The sequence below is a fragment of the Chiloscyllium plagiosum genome, unplaced genomic scaffold (assembly GCF_037043375.1).
Source record: "Chiloscyllium plagiosum isolate Xiang-an unplaced genomic scaffold, Cpla_swu_hap1 HiC_scaffold_4, whole genome shotgun sequence".
Lineage (NCBI taxonomy): Eukaryota > Metazoa > Chordata > Chondrichthyes > Orectolobiformes > Hemiscylliidae > Chiloscyllium > Chiloscyllium plagiosum.
In genome coordinates, this window is record NW_028270142.1 from 132,408,668 (window position 1) to 132,432,049 (window position 23,382).

Sequence of the window (23,382 nt, forward strand, 5' to 3'; positions counted from 1 at the left end):
GGTCTGGTGACCCTTCCTCAGAATGTTCCGAGGAAGGATAACTGGACCCAAAACATTAACTCTGATTTTTATTCATAGATGCTGCCAGACGTGCTGAGCTTTTCCAGCAACTTCTGTTTTGGTTTTTTAATATTGAAGTATTCATTGATCAGTAACTGGAGTCCATAAATTATAATCTCCAAATTTAACAAAAGGGTGTAGCAAAAGTTTGAATATTGAAGGTAGATAGACGCTCAATGAGCAAGGTGGTGAAAGAGTTTTGGTGGTAGCTGGGAATGTGAAGTAATTAGGTCAGCCACAATCTTATTGAATGATGGAGCAGATTTGCAGGTCAAGTGGCTTATTCCTGCTTCTATTTTGCATGTTAGTGTGTGAGAAATGAGAACAATATTTTAGATTGATCTCAAGGATGAAGTAGTTTCGTTTACTGTGCTGTAATGTGCTGGATTTGGCCTTAGATTATCCAGTGTTGCAACAGAGACGATGTTTCATTGTATAGGATTGAGCATAAAACTGTGAAAATCAAGTACAGAACCAAAGAACGACTGAAGTTGACTAAACTGAATCAGGCTTGTACTTATTCTGGCTGTCTGCATTGTACAGGTCTTGTGCATTACTACATGTAGTTTTCAGTAGTGTAAGTGTGCCACACTGAGAGCCTGATTGACTATCTTAAATTAGTTGCCAGAGTAATTCTTAGCATACTCTGGAACAACATTTGCTAATAATCCTATAGGTTGTTCTGCTATGACGTGCGTTTTGCTAAAACGAATTTGCTGTAATGCGATTGACGAATTGGGGACACTTTCTAAAGCAAGAACTTTTAAAATGTTGTTGGCTGTAATGTGATTACATTGTCAACACTTTACATGCTGTTTCTAAAGTGCGATGTTTCTATAATGCGGAGTTGCACAAGAACTGGCTGTATTTTAGAATCACAGTTAATATTGAACATAGTAGACCTGGTTAGGTCCAAAACTAAGGCTACAACATTCAGTCCTAAAATACTCCTAGTTAATCTCAGGTTACCCTGGAAGAATAAAGAATCTCAAAATTTGTGCAACATTTGAAGCTAGCTGTTTCACGCTGCTACCATGCAGCTATGAAGTGGTGTTCATGAATAACAGAGCACTGTCATCAAATCAAAGAAAGATGTTTTGCCTATAGATAAATTGATATGAAAGTTTCAGTGACAGTATGATGCTAAGAGTATGCAACATCGTGAGCATACCACTCATCCGTTTCAGCAAAGATCACCTGCTCCACCTGTGGCAAGGTTTGCAATCCAATTCAGTAATCTCAGAACCCACAACATTGGAGTGAAGTAAAGTCAACCTTAATCCCTAGGTACTGCTTAACAAGACAAGGTTAAGGAATGTAGACAAATTGTATCCAATAGGGTAACCCTTTGGTTGATTGAAAGAGGTGAGCAACTGACTGGGTGCAACTAGCTTGCGCTAGCTAAACTTTTTAAAACTTTGTATCTTTTATTACTTTGTACCTAAGTTTTGTTTGTACTGAGGTACCTTTGTACCTAAGATGGTGTGTTGTGTGGACACATTATACACTTTTCACTATACTCCTGTACTTGAATACACGTGACAATAAAATCTAAATCTTAAAAGAAAATCAAACTTGATTGAACAAAATTTGTAATAATTATGAATGTGTAAAATAAAATTAGTGTGGCAACTAATTTTAGATTATCAGTCCGGTTCATAGGGTGGTGCTATTTTGCATACTGGAAGCTGCATATATTAATACACTGGAACCTGTTCTTTGCAGATAGAAAGATCATAAATGCACATTGTGTGTGCTTCAGCTTAACAAAATAGGTGACAGCCATTCTCAGAGTTAATGTGCCTGATTTAAATTTAATCACAACTTGGCTGCTAAATGTCAGTCTTTATCCAATTGGTACATTTTCCATGATAATGCCTCGACAAATTAGTGTCCATTAAAGTTAATCAACACTCTCTTCTCGTACAGTATAAAGTATTGTTCCACTTTACAGAGATATTCTTGCAAAATCCTGATGAGTGCAAAATGAAAAGTTTTGACAAAATGTTTTCATCAGTACTCAAAGTTTGTACTAGCAAATTTGAGTTCTTGAGTTTTGTTGGAGCATTTGTTGGAGCTACTTCAAGGCAAGTGGAGAGTGTTCCATCAACTCCTAACTATGCCTTGTAGATGGTAAGCAAGCATTGGGGAGTCAGGAGGTGAGTTACTCACTGATGAACTCATAGCTTCTAACCTGCTCTTGTATACACAGTATTTATATGATTGATCAGAAATTGAACTGGTAACACCCAGTATGTTGAAAGTCAATTCAGCAATTAAAGCAGAGATATCTGGATTCTCTCTTGTTAGAGAAAGTCATTGCCTAACACTTGTGTGATGCAAATGATTTTTAATTAAAATAGAAAATGTGAAATTCCACGAACATTTAAAAAGCTAGTAGAATAGTTCAGCAATAGTTAGGAGTTCAGTATGCCATTGGGGAAAAAAATCATTTTTCAAGTGAGACCAATAGCAAAAGGGGTAGGTTTCCTCAAGTTCAGTGTTTTCTACTTGATTAAAATCTGGGAGAAGGAATCTCAGCAGCTCTGTAGAGTAGCACAGAATCACCAAAAGCAACTTCTGAATTTCTATGTTTAACCAATGTATACACTTAAAATTCCACTGTCATTACTACCACAAAATTCATGTCAACCTGTTTTGAATTTGGTGTTAGACAGTATTTTTTACTGCATTAACACAATGCGGGTTTTATTTGTAATAAAAATATGTGTGATGAAAAGTGCATAACTTTTTTAAGAGCTCACATTTTTCTAAGAAGTCTCAACTTGTAGATGACTTGTTTATAATATATTTTACTAAGGGAAATGAAAACTTTTAAAAGCACTTACTTCATGTTTATGTTGCAATAATAAGTTTTTAACAATATTACTTTTTTTTCCTCTAGAAAACAATTGCACAAGTCTTGGTTCATCTACATAGGAATGACTATGTAGCTGCAGATAAGTGTGTTCGGGAAAGTTACAGGTGAGCATTAACAAATTGTAAAAGCAAAGTCCTGCGAATGCTGGAAATCTGAAATAAAATGTAGTGCTGGAGAAACTCAACAGATCTGTCAGCAACTGTGGAGAAAGAAACAGAATTAGCTTTGAGTCTCTTCATTGATGATGTCAGACCTACTGAGTTTTTATGGCTTGTCCTTATTTCATAAACAAATTATTTCTAGCTACCTCTAGATGAGGAATACCTTATCAAAAATGATGTGCAAACTCAGTAGTCTATTGGATTAACTATTTGAACTGTCAGCTTAGGTACTTTGTCACAGCTGAAGGGTTTTTAAAAATTTGTTTGAGATGTGAGCATTCGTGATTCTGCGAGCATTAAATACTTGTTTTCCTCATTGTCCTGAGGGTAGTTAAGAGTTAACCATATTATTGTGGATCTGGAGTCACTCATAGACGAGATCAGGGAAGGACAGCCGATTTCCTTCCTTAAATGCATTATGAACCAGATGGGTTTTTATGATATTTGACTGTTGTTACATGGTTGCTATTAGGCTAGATTTTTATTCCAAATTTCTGCTGTGTTCAACTTTCACCGTCTGCCATGATTGGATTTGAACCCATGAACGTTAACATGAGGTTCTGAACTCATTATCGTTGGCAATCACTCATGCGATGATTGTTCATTTTGGAAATTCCATGTCACTGTGGGTCCTTGCGTAGCTGATGAGTCTGATTTGAAAGCTGCCTTTTCAGCCACACATTTGGCAGATGTTTCTAGGAGGTGGAAATTGGCCTTGAAATTGATGGCACTCCATTTCAAGTTCATTTTCTGTACTTCCTCTTGCCAATAGTGTTCCTTCACACAGGAGCTTATCCTAGTTGGTTTCTTCTGGACAAGAGCCTCCTTTGCATTGATCTCTTAGTTGTATTTTTTGAGGCAAGCCTTAAAGTTATCTTTGAAAAGCTTCCTTTTTCCTTATCTTATTCAAGTATCTTCTCTGAGCTGGGAGATGATGATTTGCTATGACAGTCAGAACTCTGGAATTCTAAGCACGTGGAGTTGGTTTTGAATGATAATGGCCTCGATTCTGGTGCAGTTTGCTCCTTCAAGGAGATGGATGTTAGTATGCCTGTCCTCCCTGCTGATGTGGAAAATCAGCATTGATGATATTTGTTAAGGGCCTTGAGGTTGCATCTATGTAGTCCAAGTTTCACAGCCATGTAGGAGTGTCAGTAGGATGACTGCATTATTGTTGGCGGCGGCAATCACTTGCTCATGAGTATGATTGTCCACCTAGTTAATTGTATGTTATTGGTCATGGGTTTGTTCCATGTGTGGCTGATGAACCTGATCCTTGAGCCACATCTCCGACCACACATTCGGCAGATGTTTCCAGGAGGTGTAATTAGTCCTTGGCCTTGAGATCATTGGCATTCCTTTCTTTGGTTTATTTTCTGTACATCCTCTTGCCAAGAGGTGTTCTCAAAGAATGTGTCCCTCATAAGGAGGGACAATCAAATTGTTTTCTTCTGAATGAGGGTCTCCCATGGTTTGATGCATTTTTTGAGTGAAGCCTTTGGAGGGGTTCTTTTAAAAAGCTTCCCTTGCGTTTCTGTTATTTGAATGCCTGCCTTGAGCTGGGTGAAGATGATTTGCTTTCTTAGTCGAATTTCAGGCATCCTGAGCACTTGGCCAACCCAGCAGAGTTAGTTTCAGATCATCATGGCCTTCATGCTATTGACTGCTTCAATGAAGCTACTTTCAGTACACCGGTCCTCCCAGAGAATTCATGTCAAACAATATTGATGATATTCCTCAAAGGTCTAGAGGTGATGTCTGTACATACTGCAAGTTTTGAAAGCATATAGAAGACTTGGAAGGAAACTTTTCTTATACACAAGGATCTTGGTATCAGCAAGATTCATGGTTGTTGAAGACTCTCGTCCTTGGGTATATGAAGATTAGATGCAATGCTGAATCTTCGCATCGATGGCAGCCATATGAGAAGAAACTTCCTAGGTAGGGAAAAATGTTCCACTTTTAGGGGATTTCTCTGTTGATCTTATTGGTGGAATGGACCAGAACTTGACCCGTGACAGGTTGGTAAAGCATTTGAGTCTTTTTGAGGCTGAGACCAATTCTTTGGAATATTTTTGGGAAAGCATTAAATAAAGCTTGATGATTCTCTTCTGAGAGAGCAGGGATGACACTGTTATCTGCATACTGAAGTTCCATAAGTGAGGTCAGAGTTATTTTCTTCTTGGATTTCAACTGGTTGAGGTGGAAACGTTTTCCATCCATTATGTAGACAATATCCATGTTAAACTTGGGGTTCTGGATTCCAGTAACATGACACCACCTCCCCAAAACAGTGAAATGAGTACAGGTAGTTTCAATTTAGTCTTATGGATACATCAATAAAGTACCATATTGCTCTAAATTATGCATTTATGCTAAATTATGTTATTGGGAAGACCTAACTCAGTGGTTGGTTTGTTATTTGGTAACACTGTGTGTAAAATAAAAGGGTTAAAGTTGTTGTGAAGTTGTCCCTGGTGCACATGGCAGCAGCTATGTGACAGCCCAACTGTAGCAGATTAGGTGAGCATTGGACCTGGAGGTGCTATACACCAAAGCAAGGAAGGAAAGACTGCCTAGGTGGACCTAATAAACTATTATGAAGATCTTCCTTCTCTGATCCGGGTATTGCTGATTTTCATTTTTGCTGTGTTATTTAACTTAACTCATCTGTGACGTGGAGGTGCTGGTGTTAGAGGTGCTGGGGTGGACAAGGTCAGAAGTCACACGACACCAGGTTATAGTCCAACAGGTTTATTTGAACTCACGAGTTCTCGGAGCACTACTGCTTTGTCAGATGGAATGACAAAACAGCACCACTCCGAAAGCTTGTGATTTCAAATAAACCTTAACCCTCTCGGTCACCAAACAGGACATTTCATGATCTACACCTCCACTGAGGCTTTGGATCTACTAAGGGTCGCATGCCTCTGGGAATATGACTGCTGTTTCCTGGTGGCAAGTGTGGATTCATGTCCCTGACATTGAATTCTGGCTTTCTGAAGCCCATATCCTGCCCTTTCTGTTTGGATAGACTTATCCCATTTCTAACTACTAGAATCTTCTGATTTTACATCCAAATTTGTTTGACACAAATTTGTTTTAAATAAAAATGTATTATTCTGAAAACGCAAATACATTTATTCTTGTAATCAGCGGTTTTCAGCTGCTAAAATCTGTTTGTGTAAGTGATTTATGTAAACCTTGATTATAACAATGTAATTACAATATTTACTTCTATCCTTGTTGCTCTTTATAAATAATAGAAATATTTTATCCACATTTTATATTCTGCAATATTATGATCGTTTAATACAATAATAGTACTGTCTTATTACAATTATAATTCACACAGTTGAGGTACACTAATTGATTAAAATACTAATAACACCTTCATTTGTATCATTTCATTGAGAGATAAGGGGAGAGGAATGAAATTTCTTTATTCCAGCAGCAAGAAACTGCCTTGAAGCACATTAACGACTGATATTTCACCAAATCGTTTTTATTTTCCATTGATTTGGAAAATATGGTCTGTTGACTTAAAAAGTATTTTCAAAATTATTGACTTTAAACTACGTAAAAGTGACATTGTGACTGGAAAACAAGCATTCAGAGTTTGAATTTTTTTTCTATGAACTCCAGTGGAAAGATCTTGTGCAGTGAAAAGTTACCTTCTAATTCACTATGAGCCTATCTCTATCTACTGGTATACACTAATTTTACCCACAAACTGGAGAAAAAAAAATTCTAAAACTATTACTTGCCGATAATTTTTTACACGTTTCTATTTTTAGCTGTACATTATAGTTTACAGCAAACAGTAAGAATTTGTAGTCCTCGTGGACAATAATGTGGGAATCTCTTTATAATGAAACCAAATTGGTAATATTTGTTGCCAAATTTGTTAACCTGGGCCAATTAAGAACTTGGTTAATAAGTTAGCAAGGTCAACCTGATCCCAATCATAACGTCCCCTGCCCCAGCCTTGGCCACAAGCCCAGAGATGTGGGCCTGATCTTTTGTTTGTAGCATTTTTTGTGACACTTTTGCCCCAGGTCTGGTTGTTCCGACTTGGGCTCAGGCACAGGCGGCATGTACTGGGCTGTGGCCCGTCTCTTTCATCTGGAACATCTTGGAAGATCTCTTTCTCTTGCAGTGGCAATGATATCAAAGCTGCATCCATTTCGGACATTAAGGTTTTCTTGACACTAGATGGAGGAGGAGCACTTGTAGTTTCAGCTGGGCCTTTGGGCTGTTTTGAGGGGCCAGGTATGTTTTGAACCTGTCCCATTTGTGAGGTAACAGCTTTCAGGTGATCCACATGTTTGTTCTGGACTATATCACCTACCCGAACTTTGTAAGTCACTTGTCTTCTCACGTCAACCTTGCCTTGTATCCACACAGGGCTATTTCCATGGTTCCAGCACCAAAGTTCATCCCCCTGAATTAAATTGCCTCTTTTGCTTAAGAGAAGACTTTTCTCCATTATTGGCCTTCCTTCTGCTGTTTCACTCCTCGCCTCCAAGTCTGGAAATATCAGTTTTAGCCTGGTTTGAGTCAACAACTCCACTGGGGTAATTCATGTTGTTGCACGTGAGGTGATCCTATAACCGAACAGGAACTGGGACAGCTTGGTCTCAACTACTGTAGGCTGTTTCTTTAAGTCTGCATTCAATGTTAGGACTGCTCTTTTCGCTAGATCATTGGACGGGGGTGGCATGGAGCTGTCCTTATGTGCTGAATGCCTTGGACTTTGGGAAATATTCAAATTTTCTGCTAGTAAATGACGTCCCATTGTCCATGACCAATACGCCAGGAGTCCATGTGTTGCGAATGATACTCTCAGCTTCTCAATCGTCATTTCTGAGTTTGCTGAACGAATTTTATTCATGTCCAACCACTTTGAATGGACATCTACAATGACCAGGAATATTGAGCCCATGAAAGGACTGGCATTGTTATCATGCACATGTGTTCGGGGTTTACCTGGCGATTCCCATGAATGTGGATGCTGCTGGTAGCAGTTTTTGTCCTTGTTGACACTCTGGGCACTGCTACACCAAACGCAGCTATGTTGGCATCCAAATGTATCTTCATCTTGGAAACTCCCAGATTACCCTGGTGGAGTTCAGCCATTATCTGGCAGTGACCTTTACTTGGGACAATTACCCTTGCTCTCCACAGTAATATGTTGTCCTCAACGGTAATCTGGTCTTGTTGGGTCAAAAAAGGTTTCAATCCTGGTTGTGATGTTTCCCCCATTTCCACCAGCTGTATTCATTTCGTGAGGACAGAGGATCTTTTTGTGTTTACAGTTGGGTATTGTTTGTAGTGACTGGAAGGGTGTCTAGAGTTTAAAACCAAAATGGATTTTTCCGGGCAGGCACCATCAGTGGGGTATCTGTCAATGGGAGGCAGCTTAAGGCATTCACATTAGCCACTTGGCTTGCTAGATGGTGTTCTAACTTGTATGTGCTGAGAATAAGGGCCTAACACTGAATTTTACTGGAAGCTATGCATGGCAGTGCCTTGTCTTCCTTCAGGGGTTTGTGATCTGTGACAAATTCCCATCTGTATAGGTACTGGTGGAACTTGCTTACACCAAATTGACTGCCAAGCCTTCCTTTATCTAGCTCTACTTGTGTTTGGCATTAGCCAAAGTCCGGGAAGCATACGATCTCAGGTGTTCCTCTCCGTTGGGCCACCAGTGAGCCAACCTTACCCCAAGACTGTATGGGGAGGCATTCTATGTCAGCAGTAGTTCTCGCTTCGGATCATAGTGGGTGAACACTTTAAATGACGATAGCTGCTTTTTCACTTCCCTAAAGGCTGCTTCCTGACTTTGTGACCATTTCCAAGGCTGACCCTTTTTTCAATAGCAGGCATAAGGGTGCTAAGATGGAGGCCAGGTTGCGTATGAACTTTCTGTAATAATTCACTAACTGAAGGAAAGCCCTAAGCTCCGGTACAGAAATGGGAACCATGGCTCCTTTGATTGCCCACACTTTCTCTTCCAACATGTGTAACCCAGTTTTGTTAACTCTGTAATCTAAGTAGTTCACCTGGGGTGCCAGGAGCACACATCTTTTCCTTTCTAATGTGTACACCCGCCTGGGAGAAACGTTTAAGCACTATGTCCAAGTTCTCCAAGCATTCGTTATTGCCTGTTATTTGTACATTTTCCAGATAAACAGCAACTTGGGGTAGCCCTTGTAAAATGGCAGTCTTGTATATTGATATAAACCCTTATGGGTATTAATTGTAGCGTACTTTTGGTACTCATGTCTCAATTGCAGGTAGGCATGGCTCACGTTCATCTTCATCACCCTCGCCAACTTTGCGTACAAGTCCTCTATGCGAGGAATTGGGTTCTTATCTGAGAAGCAGTTTACCATTTGCTTAAAATCCCCGTAAAGGCGAACTGAGCCATCAGGCTTCACAATCAGTACAACCGATGCTGTCCATTCTGCAAACTGCACTAGTTTGATGATCCCTTTGCTCTCCAATCTCCTGCTTTCTGCCTCTACTTGTCCCTGCAAGGCAAATGGCATGGGCAGGCCTTGCAAAATCTCAGAATTGTGTCCTGGTCAACATGTTAAGTCGCTTTGGCCCCTTTGATAGTCCCAAGCCCTTCTTGAAAAGCATCTGGGTATTTCACCAGGAATTCACTGAGGCAGCCATTTTCCAATTGAAAAATATTGAGCCAATCAAGGTGAATAATTCTGAATCCATTCTAGATTAGATTAGATTACTTACAGTGTGGAAACAGGCCCTTCGGCCCAACAAGTCCACACCGACCCGCCGAAGCGCAACCCACCCATACCCCTACATTTACCCCTTTAACCTAACACTACGGGCAATTTAGCATGGCCAATTCACCTGACCTGCACATCTTTGGACTGTGGGAGGAAACCGGAGCACCCGGAGGAAACCCACGCAGACACGGGGAGAATGTGCAAACTCCACACAGTCAGTCGCCTGAGTCGGGAATTGAACCCGGGTCTCTGGCGCTGTGAGGCAGCAGTGCTAACCACTGTGCCACCGTGCCGCCCGTGCCTACTCCGATAGGCACGGGCCAAAGCCTTTTACTACCATCAGTGGTAACTGCACCAACTGCTTCTCATAGGAGACCGGAACCGAAGTCGTACCCTTAATTTACAACGGTTCCCCAGTGTATGTTATCAGTTTGGCTGAGGTCCTGTGTGAGTTTAAAGTTTGGTATCCCAAGCGAATCTTATTAAAGACTAATTCTACAACTCCAGATACAGCTGAGCAAGTATCAACCTCCATGGTAACTGGGTGACCATTTAACCAAACATTAGTGTGGCTCTGACTGGTGTCACTAAGCAATTTAATTAGGGGAACTTTCCAGGGTGTGCACTCTCCTGGGTACTGGTCTCTGAGTTTTCCTACTGAAGACATCCTTATAGGACTCCTTTGCTGTCTCGAGTCTGCATACCAGCAGCATCTATGATGGCATGCTGGCCAAGATTCTGGCCTCCACCACTTGGCAGAGGCTTGGCTTTGTTGTAGCGTTCTGCTGTGGGTTGGCCTAGGGTCCCTTTGCTCTGGATGTTCCCTGTGTGGAACTCTATAATTGCCTACACCCATGTGATGTTCCCCAAGCTCTGTGGATAGGTGTCCACTTCCTGTAGTTCCTACGCTCCACCTGCTGCATTTCCTAATGACAAGGCCAGCTGTAGTGCCTGTTTGAAGTCCAGTTGGGCCTCAGCTTCTGCAAGGTTACATCATTTAATCCTACGTACCAAATGGTGTCTCAGTATTTCATGAAGGGTTAACCCAAAATCACATGCCTCTGTCAGTCTCTGTAACCTTGTCAAAAATGCCGATACGGATTCCCCTGGTTCTCTTAGAGCCAAATAAAACCAATAGTGTCTCAAGATTAGAGGAGGTTTAGGGTCATAGTATGCCTTAACCAACTCTTGGAAGATTTTTAGTGTCAGATGCCTCTGGGAAAGTTATGTCCCTTATGACAGAAAATGCTGCAGGTCCACAGGCAGTCAAAAGGATGGCTCATTGCATTTCATCTGCCCTCAAAGTAATTTGCCTGGGGAAGAAATATCATTTTTTCAACATACTTGGATCAATCTGATGGTAGGGTCAAATGAATCAAGCTTCCCCAATGGAGGTATGATGCCAAAAATTCTTACACCAACTCCAAGATGATAGGTTGCAAGCGAATGTTCCTCAGGCGCATCCTGTTTTCTCCCATCACCACTGAAATAACTGCACAGAGGCCAAGTCCTGTCACCAAGTCACCCTTTTATTTACTGGGGCACAATACACATACTCCAAGCTGGCTGGTTACAGCCAATCTTCAACTGAATAGATTCTAATCTTTTTTTTTTACCACCTATGTATGTGTGAATGCAGAAATCAGTAAAAACTCCAAGTGTAAAATAATTTTTTCTCCTTTTTCTTAAATCTCCAGTTTATATTTTATTAAACAATACACGGTTAACAATTAACATGAACAGTTGTATACAGAGAAACAGCAGTTTACAAAGGAGACAAATGGCAAAGCCATGCCCCAAACCCTACCGTTCAACCAGTTTTCAGGGAAATGAGGACAAACCTGAAATCCCAGTTTCGATCATTACAAAACAGTAACAATGACATTTGTCCATATAAGACAGTCCAATTACATAAAACCAGTTCAGACAATACAGACCCCTAGCAACCCACCCGTCCCTCCCACCGGCCACTCTAAAGGCAGCCCGCCCCACGCCCCTTCCGGCTCTCTGTCCATCTAGACATACCTTCCGACCACCGCTAGGACAGCCCGTCCTGCTTCCCTAGCACCCCCCCCCATGAGCGACAGCGGTCAGGACGGCTTACCCACCTTGCGGCATCCCTGACCACCCTTTGCACCTTCCAGCCACCTCTAGGTACCTGCCCAGGGTGACAGCACTGAGGACGGTCTACCTGCCTTCCAGCTCTCAGTCTGCTCCTACGTACCATCTCCTGGTTATAATATTTTATTAAACAATAAACAGTTTACAAAACAATTAACATTAACAGCTGTGTACAAAGAAACAGCAACTGGGGCAAAGTCAGGCCCCAAACCCTATCGTTCAACCGGTTTTCAGGGAAATGAGGACAAACGTCAAATCCCAGTTTCAATCATTACAAACAGTAACAATGACATTTGTACATATAAGACAGTCCAATTACATAAAAAAAGTACATTTAATACCAACCCCAAGCAACCCAGCAAGCCCCCCAGTCCTGGCCAGCTTCCGGCCACTCTTAAGGCAGCCCGCCCCTATGCATCTTCCAGCTCTCGGTCCACCCCATGCTCCTTCCAGTTCTTGGTTCGCCCTGTCACACCTTCTGATCACCTCCAGGACAGCCCGTCCTGCTTCCCTAGCACCCCTCCCGCCACAACGGCGTCAGCGGTCAGGACGGCCTACCCACCTTGCGGCTTCCTTGACTGCCCTTTGCACCTTCCAGCCACCTTTAGGTACTTGCCCGGGGTGACAGCACTGAGGACGGTCTACCTGCCTTCCGGCTCTGTCTGTCCCTGTGTACCATCTCCAGGTTATAATTCTGCCTTCTTGAAATTACTTTGCTTAAATATGGATGCCCTTTTAATTTTAGCATGCAAGTCTATATTGTCAATAACTTGAGGATAGAGGTAATGGTGATTATGGAACAAATGGGAAAGTACACAGTACTCTATATGTTTGGCACCTGTGAAATATGGCCTAGATAAAACTGTTGTATTTCATTGTTCCAAATTTAAATTAAAAAAAGCTGATCAAGAAACTAACTAAATGTGTTCATATTTATTCCACAAAATTCAGCTTATGTTGGATAAATTTTGGATGCAGTTTCTGACACAGTTCTTTTTGTACATAGCCTCCCAGGATTTAATGGCAGTGAAGACTGCTCTGCTTTGGAGCAACTACTGGAAGGATTTGATCAACAAGACCAGGACCAAGTTTCTGCTATCTGTAATTCGCCTCTCTTCAAATACATGGATAATGATGTAAGCTTGGTTAACCACTACTTTGAGTGTTAATGTTGTTATGTGAAAGTATAAGCACAAAGGAACTGGAACCCCAGAATAGGCTACTCAGCCCCTCAAGCCTGTTCTGTCAGTCAATAAAATTATGAGTGATCTACCACCTCAAGTATATTTTCCTGCCATTTGCCCTTATCTCTATATCCCTTGATTCCCTTATGATGATATCAGTCTCCGATATATATGCTCCATAATTGCAAAGATTCACAACCCTCATTTCTCCTGATATCAGAATTAAAATGCTGATTCCTCATCATGCCTCTGTGACCTACTAGTGTTATGACCAGATCCAGGGTGTGGTTCTTCAATTCTTTATGGATCCCAAAGAGGTAGCCCAAACGGTTAAGCTCATAGATGAGGATCAATGAACTGGCTCCCCTTCTTTACCCACCATTCCCTTAGTTGATTGCAACATTATTAATTGAAGAAGGGTCCCTTCCCATTAGTGGATATCTTCTCCCAATCCCAAATGAACTTTGTTTTTAAAGAAGTCAATTTGACCAGGCTTTCTTGAATTAACAAAAAGAATTACCAAATGAGAAGAAATATTACCGTAACACAGGTACATGTAAATTAGAAATATGTAGTGAATCTAAAGAGATGGAAGTTTAAAACAAGACACCTATATGGATCAGTCTTTGAATTGTTTGTAAAGAGTGAATAGTTGAACATTCTGCAGTGGACGTTACTAGTAACATTGACTTTGGTGATTTTGGACTGGATTCCTTTTTTTAATATTAATTTTCAGCAATTCAAGGTTAACATGGAGTCATAGAGATGTACAGCATGGAAACAGACCCTTCAGTCCAATCCGTCCATGCCAACCAGACATCCCAACCTGAGCTAGTCCCACCTTCCAGCACCCGGTCCATATCCCTCCAAACCCTTCCTATTCATAAACCCATCCAAATGCCTTTTAAATGTTGCAATTATACCACCCTCCACCACTTCCTCTGGCAGCTCATTCCATACACGTACCACCCTCTGCATGAAAAGGTTGCCCCTTAGATCCCTTTTATATCTTTCCCCTCCCACCCTAAACCTATGCCCTCCAGTTCGGGACTCCCTGACCCTAGGGAAAAGACTTTGTCTATTTATCCTATCCATGCCCCTCATAATTTTGTAAAATTCTACAAGGTCACCCCTCAGCCTCCGACGCTCCAGAGAAAACAGCCCCAGCCTGTTCAGCTTCTCCCCATAGTTCAAATCCTCCAACCCTGGCAACATCCTTGTAAAACCTTTCTGAACCCTTTCAAGTTTCACAACATCTTTCTGATAGGAAGGAGACCAGAACTGCATGCAATATTCCAACAGTGGCCTAACCAATGTCCTGTACAGCCGCAACATGACGTCCCAACTCCCGTACTCAATACTCTGACCAATAAAAGAAAGCATACCAAATGCTTTCTTCACTATTAAGCAGGGGTTTATCAGTTCCTTATTATGTTTGTAGTCACGAGAGAACTGTCCAGTCTGTTTAAAATTTCCTTGACGCCTTTCGGTGTTAAATCCAGATTTTTTTTAAACAACTGTAATTATTTTGTCTCTGTAGCAATCCTCTTTGTTTAAAATAGATTTGGCCTAAAAATGACCATGTCATCGTAACATTAGTTCTTGACTCTGCAGCCAGGGAAGATGGCATCTGAACATCTTCCCGTCCAATCCTTTAGACCTTATACATTTCTTGCTAAAATAAATGCTGTAGTTTACATGTGTAGAAATTCTGTAATTGAATTTCTACAGTCTAATTTTTTTCATTAAACACTATATGAAAGATATGAAATTTTACAACCTAGAAATCATCCATCTCATATACCCTTCAATTTAGTAAAAGTACTACTCTACTTTTGTCTTGTAATCTATTTATATATCAAAGTTACTTAAGACAAAGCAAACTGAGCATCAGCTTGATTTTAAAATTCTCCTTTTCAAATTTACTGCTCTTTATCCTTGTAATCTTCATTGGTTCGCAATCATCTGAAATAACTACATTGACCCTTCAACTTCTTTTGATTGCTTAATGATTCACCTTCATGATGGCACCGTCCAAACCTCTGACCTTTGCTGCCTTGTTCTTCTAGGTTATAGATATAAGGGAATACCACCACCTGCAAGGTCACCTCCAAGTCGCATTTTTACTTAGATCTATATTGACAATCTTTAATTATTACTGGGTTAAAAACATAGAATTCTCCTCTTAAGTGCACTGTGGATGTATACACCACATTGACTGCAATGTTAAAGAATGTGGTTCACCAATCAGATGGGCACCAAATGTTGGCATTGCTAGCATATTCACACTTTATCATGCTCCCTTCTGGACAGTCAAAAATGCCAACTTCCCATCTATAGAATCCATCTACCAGGCCTACTGTCAAGGAAAGGCCGCTAGTATTCTCAAAGATCCATCCCACCCTGGCAATGCTTTTCTATAACCTCTACCATTGGGCAGAAGATACAGAAGCCTGAACATACGCACCAGCTGGTTTTGTAACAGTTTCTACCCTACTATTGTTAGAACATTTAATGGACTCACAAATTCTTAACATTCACCTGTACCTGTATTTATGTTTTTGCCACTGTTTACCTATTATTTACTTATCTATGTTAAAAATCTATGTTAAAAATCACACAACACCAGGTTATAGCCCAACAGGTTTAATTGGAAGCACACTAGCTTTCGGAGTGACGCTCCTTCATCAGGTGATTGTGGAGGGCTCGATCGTAACACAGAATTTATAGCAAAAATTTGCAGTGTGATGTAACTGAAATTATACATTGAAGAATTGATTGTCTGTTAAGCCTTTCATCTGTTAGAATACAGTGATAGTTTCACTTCTTTCATGTGTAAATCACAAAACCCTTTTTTTTAAAGTTGCATTCTCGGGTTAGCTGTTAACAATGGTGATAGCTAGACAATGTGTTGAAGGTGTTAGCCCCCTGTGTTCTCTGTCTATGACCTAATGTTTAGATTGATTCCAATCTAAAAAGTGAAATAACAGAGTTTTACATAAATTCATGCAATTTTTGAGCTCAGAGTTCGACATGAATCTATGTGGTTTTTGAGCAAAGTGCAATGTAACTTTGTACCAAAAAAATTCACCACACACAATATATATGTGTGCATGTGGGTCTGTGTCTGTCTGGTGTGGGGGTTGTGAGTGTGAGAAAGTGTGTGTGTGTGTGTGTGTGTGTGTGTGTGTGTGTGTGTAGTGAGTGCAGAGTGTCTTAAGTCTGTGAGGGAGTGCATGTGTGGGAGTCTGTGTGTCTATAAGGGTGTGTGTGCGCGTCTGTGTGTATCTGTGTCCTTGTGCATGTGAGAGTGTGTGTGTAGGAATATCTGTGTGTGTGTGTGTGTGCAGTGCAATGGTAATCACCTGTAATGTGACATGAACCCAAGGTCCCGGTTGAGGCCCTCCCTATGGGTACCGAACTTAGCTATCAGCCTCTGCTCAGCCACTTTCCTCTGCTGCCTGAAAATCACAAAAAAGGGTTTTGTGATTTACACATGAAAGAAGTGAAACTATCACTTTATTCTAACAGATGAAAGGTTTAACAGACAATCAATTCTTCAATGTATAATTTCAGTTACATCACACTGCAAATTTTTGCTATAAATTCTGTGTTACGATCGAGCCCTCCACAATCACCTGATGAAGGAGTGTCGCTCCGAAAGCTAGTGTGCTTCCAATTAAACCTGTTGGACTATAACCTGGTGTTGTGTGATTTTTAACTTTGTACACCCCAGTCCAACACTGGCATCTCCGAATCATGATTACTTATCTATGCTACTTAACTCTGTGATCTGCCTGTATTGCTCGCAAGACAAAGCTTTTCACTGTGCCTCAGTACATGTGACAATCAATTCAATTCCATGAAGAAGATACAAAAGAAGATTAATGTACAATTGAGAAAGATAAAAATAATATTTTTGTATTTCCAATCAATTTTAAAATTGGATCCTGAAGTTTATATTGCTGCTTCATATCAAATTGTGTAGAATGCCCTGTCCTTTATGTACATGTAATACAAGTCACTGAAGGTGAAGATCTCGACCCATGGGAGGGGTGTCTCAGTTCTGCGATCGATCAATAAACACTAGCAATTCAGTCTGGTTCTGTAAGATTTCACCCTTTATTCAATCTCGGCCGGGCACAGGTTGTCCAGTAACATAGAGGTCAAACATTTCCGTGTTTCTCTGAGAAACTGAGGACGTGGCTTAAAACAAAGACATTTTTAATGCTTTTTTTAAGAGAGGTACAGGCCATAATCATAGAGCACATTCAAACAATTACAAATCAATTTTATCGAAATGGTTTTATTGACAGTAATTTAGCCCAATGATATTTCCTGGGAACCAACTTTGTTTTCCAACATCCAAGTACTCCTATCTCACAAACCTAGTCTCTGCACTTGCACTTGAAGGTCAGTTAGGGTGGCCAGTAATGTCTGATCTAGTCTAGTTATTTCTATGCTGTAAAAGAAGCATTGTCTGCTAATCTCTGTAAAGGCAGACTGTGGTTAAGTCAATCAAGCCATTTTGTGCAGCTTGAAGCAGAATTGTCAATTTGCAGCCGAGAAGCCATGTTGTCATGTCATTTGCATTAAGAAGCCATTTTATTGCTGTCTATATTAGTAAGAGCATGTATTATATGGTTGTTCCTGACAACAACTAATTATTTCAGCCTGTGTTTAGATTTCAGATCCTCAAAGGAAGCAGGACAGGATAAAACAAATTGAGATTATTGGCAACATAGAAAGCAAAAGAAAGTAAATTATGATGAATCCATATAAAAACCCTGGTTCAGTCACATCTGAAGTATTGTGTTCAACTTAGGCAAAGTAAAGATTTATGAGAATAGTTTCAGGGAGATGGAGCTTCAATTGTTTGGATGAATTGGAGAAGTTTGGACTGTTCTCTTTGGAGAAAAGATTGAAAATATACATGTTTTCAGAATGAGTGTTTGAAGTCTGAATCTGAGGACTTTGCCTGACAAAGGAGCAGTGCTCCAAAAGCTTGTGATTTCAAATAAACTTATTGGACATAACCTGGTGTCATGTAACTTTTGGATTGATCTGGGTAGAAGAACCAAATTCCATTGTTGTGGAACAAAAACAAATTTAAGAAAAAATTCAGAAGATCTGGCAGCTGGAGAAGGGCAGTGGATCTGAAATATTAACTGCATTGTCTCTCCACAGATGCTTCCAAACCTACCAAGTTTTTTTTCCCAGCAATTTCTGTTTTTGTTTCTGATTTCCAGGATCCATAGATCTTTGGTTTTCTCATTGGTATGAGTTTGCATGTAAGTGTATGGTGCTCCACCTACTGGTGCTGTTGGCTACAAACAGAGGAAGGGTCACTCGACCCGAAATGCTAACTGGCTTCTCTTCACACGTGCTGCCTGACCCGAGCTTTTCCATCAAATTGCTTTTTTGTATTTTTAGAGAGCTGGACTAAACAGATTGGGAGAAACTGTTCCTTTTGGTGGAGGAATTGAGAACCTTAACACCAGTTTAAAATGATTGACAAAATAAACAATGTTGACGTGAAGATTTTTTTGTAATTTGCGTTTGGTTAGGATCATGCCTGTGCATGATGAAGGCAGATTCAATCACATCTTCCAAAATTAATGATAAATTATCATTATCTGATAATTATTTGGAGGGAAAATATTTGCAAGAGTATGGGAAAATGGTAAGGGAGTACAGGTGGTAAGTTTCTCCTGCAGAGGCCGAAGATAGTTATGGTAGACTGAATGACTTCCTGTAATGTAACTGATGTGTGAGTGAAACCTCCTCTCTCTAATGGAGAGCTTTCAGTGGAATAGGCAATTAATGACCATTTAAGGGCCTCATTTCACTGCTTTGATAGTAACTCAGCTGTAGAGAGCCTGCAAGATGTAGTCCCTTTGATCAAAAGGTACTCAACACTGAGAAGGAACAGCCTGCTGGAAACCAGTCCTCTGCCCTTGCTTTTGAACATTCTTCTTCCCTGACATTGCCACGTTGCAAAACCCTTCTTGACATTACTTACTTCTGCTCTGGGTCACTCTGTGACCTTCAGACTCTGAAGTCTGTTGTGCTGACACCAACCACCCCATCCTCCTGTGCCTCTCCTGAACATGTTAGTAGCTGACCTTTAATTGACCAATAGTTCTCAGTGGGTGAGACTGGCATCTTGATTCCAGGGGAATGCCTCGTCACTGCTAATTGAGCACATGGTTCAGCAGACCTTCCCAACAAAGGGAAGCATAGATCTCTTGTTCACTAAGCATCTGGCAGATGAGATCCTGACAACATGACGATTTTGTTGTATGATTTATGAGCAACCTTTGCCAATAACAGGTTGATGATAAAGTGTGGCTAGCTGTGACTAGCATTATTCAGACCTCCGCGTTTCATGACAAACTTGCATGGTGAGCACTCATAATTACAGTTTCTAATGGAAAACAAACTTGTATGCATACTAGAAACATATTTTTTGTATTAGGCATTTGAACATTTTCTGTAACTAAAGTTATTTCATGCTTTTTTCTAGTATGCGAAACTCTCTCTAAGTTTGAGAGTCCCTGGAGGGGGAACAAAAAAGAAGTCACCTGAGTCGCAGCAAGAAGCTGGAGAACCTGTACAAAGTGCAACTGTTAATGAAGAGGATGATGAGTACTCCTCTGGACTGTGCTAGTTCTGGACAGATCGCTTGTTTGATTTTTTTTTTTCGGGTCAGTTGTTTAGAAGTGAAGGCCAAAGCTCAAAACAGTCCAGACTCTTGACTTTAGCTGCCAACCTATAACTAACAAGATTCTGGTTTGTATAGGAATGGTTCAAGAATCAGATTGATTAAAGCATTAGTCTTGTTGACAGCATTTAGATTTGTCTAATTCTGCATTACATATAATTTGTTAGATAATCTTAGGTGTGCTTTTTGTTTTGGAAATGTAATCTTAAAGGTGCAACTTAATTTGGTTTTAAATCAGTGTAAAGATACCTTGCCATCAAGAAAATTTTCTTTTTAAAGACTTATGCACACGTGTTATATGATCCCAAATCAATGCAGTTTATTTATTATACCAGTACAACAGATTTGTTTTGGCGGGTCAAGAATTTGAGCAATGACATAGAAATTTGAAAAAAAATATAAAATGGGAGAAGTTTAAAAATATATCCAGAATTAATTTACAGAATAACGTTGTAGCTTTGAAATACTATTGCACACAGTTAACAAAAGCGTACTCTATGATTAAGGCTGGGTATTGCCACCATCAAAGTGTTCCTTTTCAATTTATTCCATGATGTGAGAATATATGCTTAAAAGTTGTAATATTTGTTCATGTTCAATAGGATTACAGTATTTATGATTTATCATGTGTATGTGTTTGAGCAATTCAAGTGATTAATATGCACGTTTAGACAATGGTCGGTTAATGTATTCTATGAGACTTGACTACAAACTTGCAAAAGCTTTTTCAAAGTGCATTTTCAACCTTAGTCATTTTAATTTAAACCAACGCTATGGAAGCAACTGAATATATTGATGCAAATCATTTGATAACTTAAGTATCTTAAAAGGAACAAAATAGTACTTTCTTGATCTTGCTGCCACTGAGAAAATAAGATCAGCGGGCCAACAAATACTTGTTGATGTTCTTTCTGTGTTGGCAATGATGTCACGGTGTAAACATGATAAAGCTGCTTTGTTGTGTATACACGTTTTGAACTTTATCTACAGTAAAGTATTGTACTTGCCTGAATTTTTTTGAGTGATGTGTTTTAATGAAGATCTTGTAGTTTGTGCCATAATTTAGCTTACTCATGCATGCCATAAAAGGTTGATTCTCATCTTTATCACAATTTAAACAGACCCATGAGAACACTGTTGTTCATCAGGCCAAGTTTAAAACATAATGGAGCATCTTGAATGGAGAAACATTTGATTTAATAATGCTTTTTCATTTTGTCTGGCCCTTATATATGCAGTTACTCTTGAATTCAGCCAGTTTTGCTTTACTAATTTTCAGATAAAAACTGTCTAATATCATGCTGAGATTGTTTTTGTACATTGCACAGCCATTAAGAATGGTTATGTTTGTAACCTTTCATTCTCCTTAATTAGAATGCACAAAAGGAAATAAATTACTCTACTAAAAGATTATTGGTTACTTGTGGTCAAAAGAGATTGGGCCATTCAAACCTTTTCACACTGGAGAAGATGGTTGTTTTATATCCAGGCAGAATTGTTAAAACCAAACACCAATAGGAAAGCAATTAACAGAAACCAGTTTACATTTTGGCCAAGATCATTTGAGTAAATGATTTGCTGTGGGAAGAAAAGCTAGAACAGAATGGATGTCCCTGTCTATTGTGTACGTTGCAAAGCACGTTTGTGGTCTCTTCAAGGATGAGAATGGGAAACTAGTAATGGGAATCAAGAAACTGTCAGACCCTATGAAAATGTGTTATTTATGAAAATGTATCATAGTAACGAACACAAAAGGCAACCCATGAATAGGAGAAAATTAAGAGGTTAAAAAGGGAGGAATTTAAAACTATGTTGATCACCAGAGAAACAGTACAAGGAAAACTAATGGGACTAAAGATTGACAAGTCGTCTTTAGATCATTAAAAACCTTAATGAATCCACACACTTAGAAGAAACAAATAACAGCAGATTTCCTTCTCTAAAGCACATTAGTGAATCAGGTGGGTTTTATGAAAATTAATTCATGGTTGTCATTAATAAAACCAGCTTCCAATTAGAAAATTTTAATTAAATAAGCTTAGTATGGTGAGCCTGTGCACCTGGCTTGTATGGACCCTGTACACCAGACCAACTTTTCAAACGCAATGTTCTGCAATCTGAACTGTATGAGGGAAATTCCCTTCATGCTCTTCAAAATGGAGGTGTTTCTTGCATGGGCTGCTGCTGCACGCTATCCACTTCCAACCGTCCATCAGTGACGATCCTAGTGGAGGGCCCTCTATAAGGGTTTAGTTCTTTGTCCATCAGGTCTCTGATGGAGAGAGTTGCACACTGTAATCTCATGCAATAATAGATCAAGTTAGTTCACTGGGGGGGCTGCATTAGTGTTTGGAGCCTGGAAATGGTTTTTAATGTTTACTGAGTATTTTAGTTTGCAGCCTCTATTTAGCTTTTTAAAGGTAGTATTTTAAATGATTGCTTGCACTTCAGCCCCGTACTCCTAATCTATGGGGCAGCTTGTTTGGATGGGGGTGGCAGGCAGTTCAGAGGGCCTGGTCAAAGTGGCTATTAAGAGGTCTAGGCAATGTGGCATGGAGAGCACTGTAGTACTGCAGTGTCTGCCCCTTTTCTGTGGTTATCTCCATGTTTGGATATCCAGGAGAGGGGTGTTTGGTGTTTTCTGGCACAATATAGACTATCACACTTCTATTGGCACAGCAAGATCTGGGGTGCATCTTCAGCATGAATAATAATGTTTTGATTTAATAAGTTTCCATTTTAGTCTTGCATGTTATTGTTATTGTGCCCTCCAGGTGCTGGTTACCTTAATGCTGTATCAAAAGATAAAAATTGATCCTGGGATGAGTGACTTTAGTTACATTAAGAGATTCATCAAGTTGAGGCTGTTCTCCTTGTTGAAGATTGAGAGATTTGGTAGAATTGTTAAAAATCGTCAGTTAGACAGGATGGGATCAATGCAAGCTGACAGATTTAAGGAAATTGGTGTAAGGCAAAATGGTGATATAAAGGAAAACTTATTCGTGCAGTTGGCCAAGTTGATAAGCACTGACTGAAAATATGCTGGAGGCAGTAATTTAGATTAACTATAAAGTAAATAAAATATTGGGTCATGGGGAAAAGGCAGGTGTGACATTATTGGACTGTACCTTCAGAGAGCCATCAGAAATATGGAAGGCCGACTGGTCTACTTTTGTGCTGTAACTATTTTGTGAACGAAATGCAGAACTGAGAGAAAAAAATAGGATTAGGTCATTTTACTTTTCCAGGAGACAAAATCTTATATTGTACTGCAACCCCAGTTTCAAATAATTTGTTTATAACTAACCCATTCCAGATTGTTTTGTTCAAAACTAACTTTTCAATAGAAAAAGGGACCTGCAAACGACAAAAATGTTTCACAAGTCTGCAATCTACTGAATGCACTTTGCATTGTATTACAGTGGGGTGGTGCGGGTGCGCATGCGTTAAGAGCGGGCAGGCTGTGCGCAGGCGCTCTTGAATTGACTTAGGC

General features: G+C 39.9%; 1 protein-coding gene across 1 annotated transcript in view; it reads left to right on the plus strand.

The window, feature by feature from the left end:
• Window positions 1–20,901, plus strand: part of napgb (N-ethylmaleimide-sensitive factor attachment protein, gamma b) — a 53,130-nt gene extending 32,229 nt beyond the window's left edge. The window contains exons 10-12 of the mRNA XM_043687753.2: window positions 2,966–3,045; window positions 12,988–13,117; window positions 19,692–20,901. Coding sequence (XP_043543688.1) covers window positions 2,966–3,045; window positions 12,988–13,117; window positions 19,692–19,835 — 354 coding nt within the window. The 3' untranslated portion in view covers window positions 19,836–20,901. The remainder of the gene's footprint in view (window positions 1–2,965; window positions 3,046–12,987; window positions 13,118–19,691) is intronic.
• The last annotated feature ends 2,481 nt before the right edge of the window (window positions 20,902–23,382 follow it).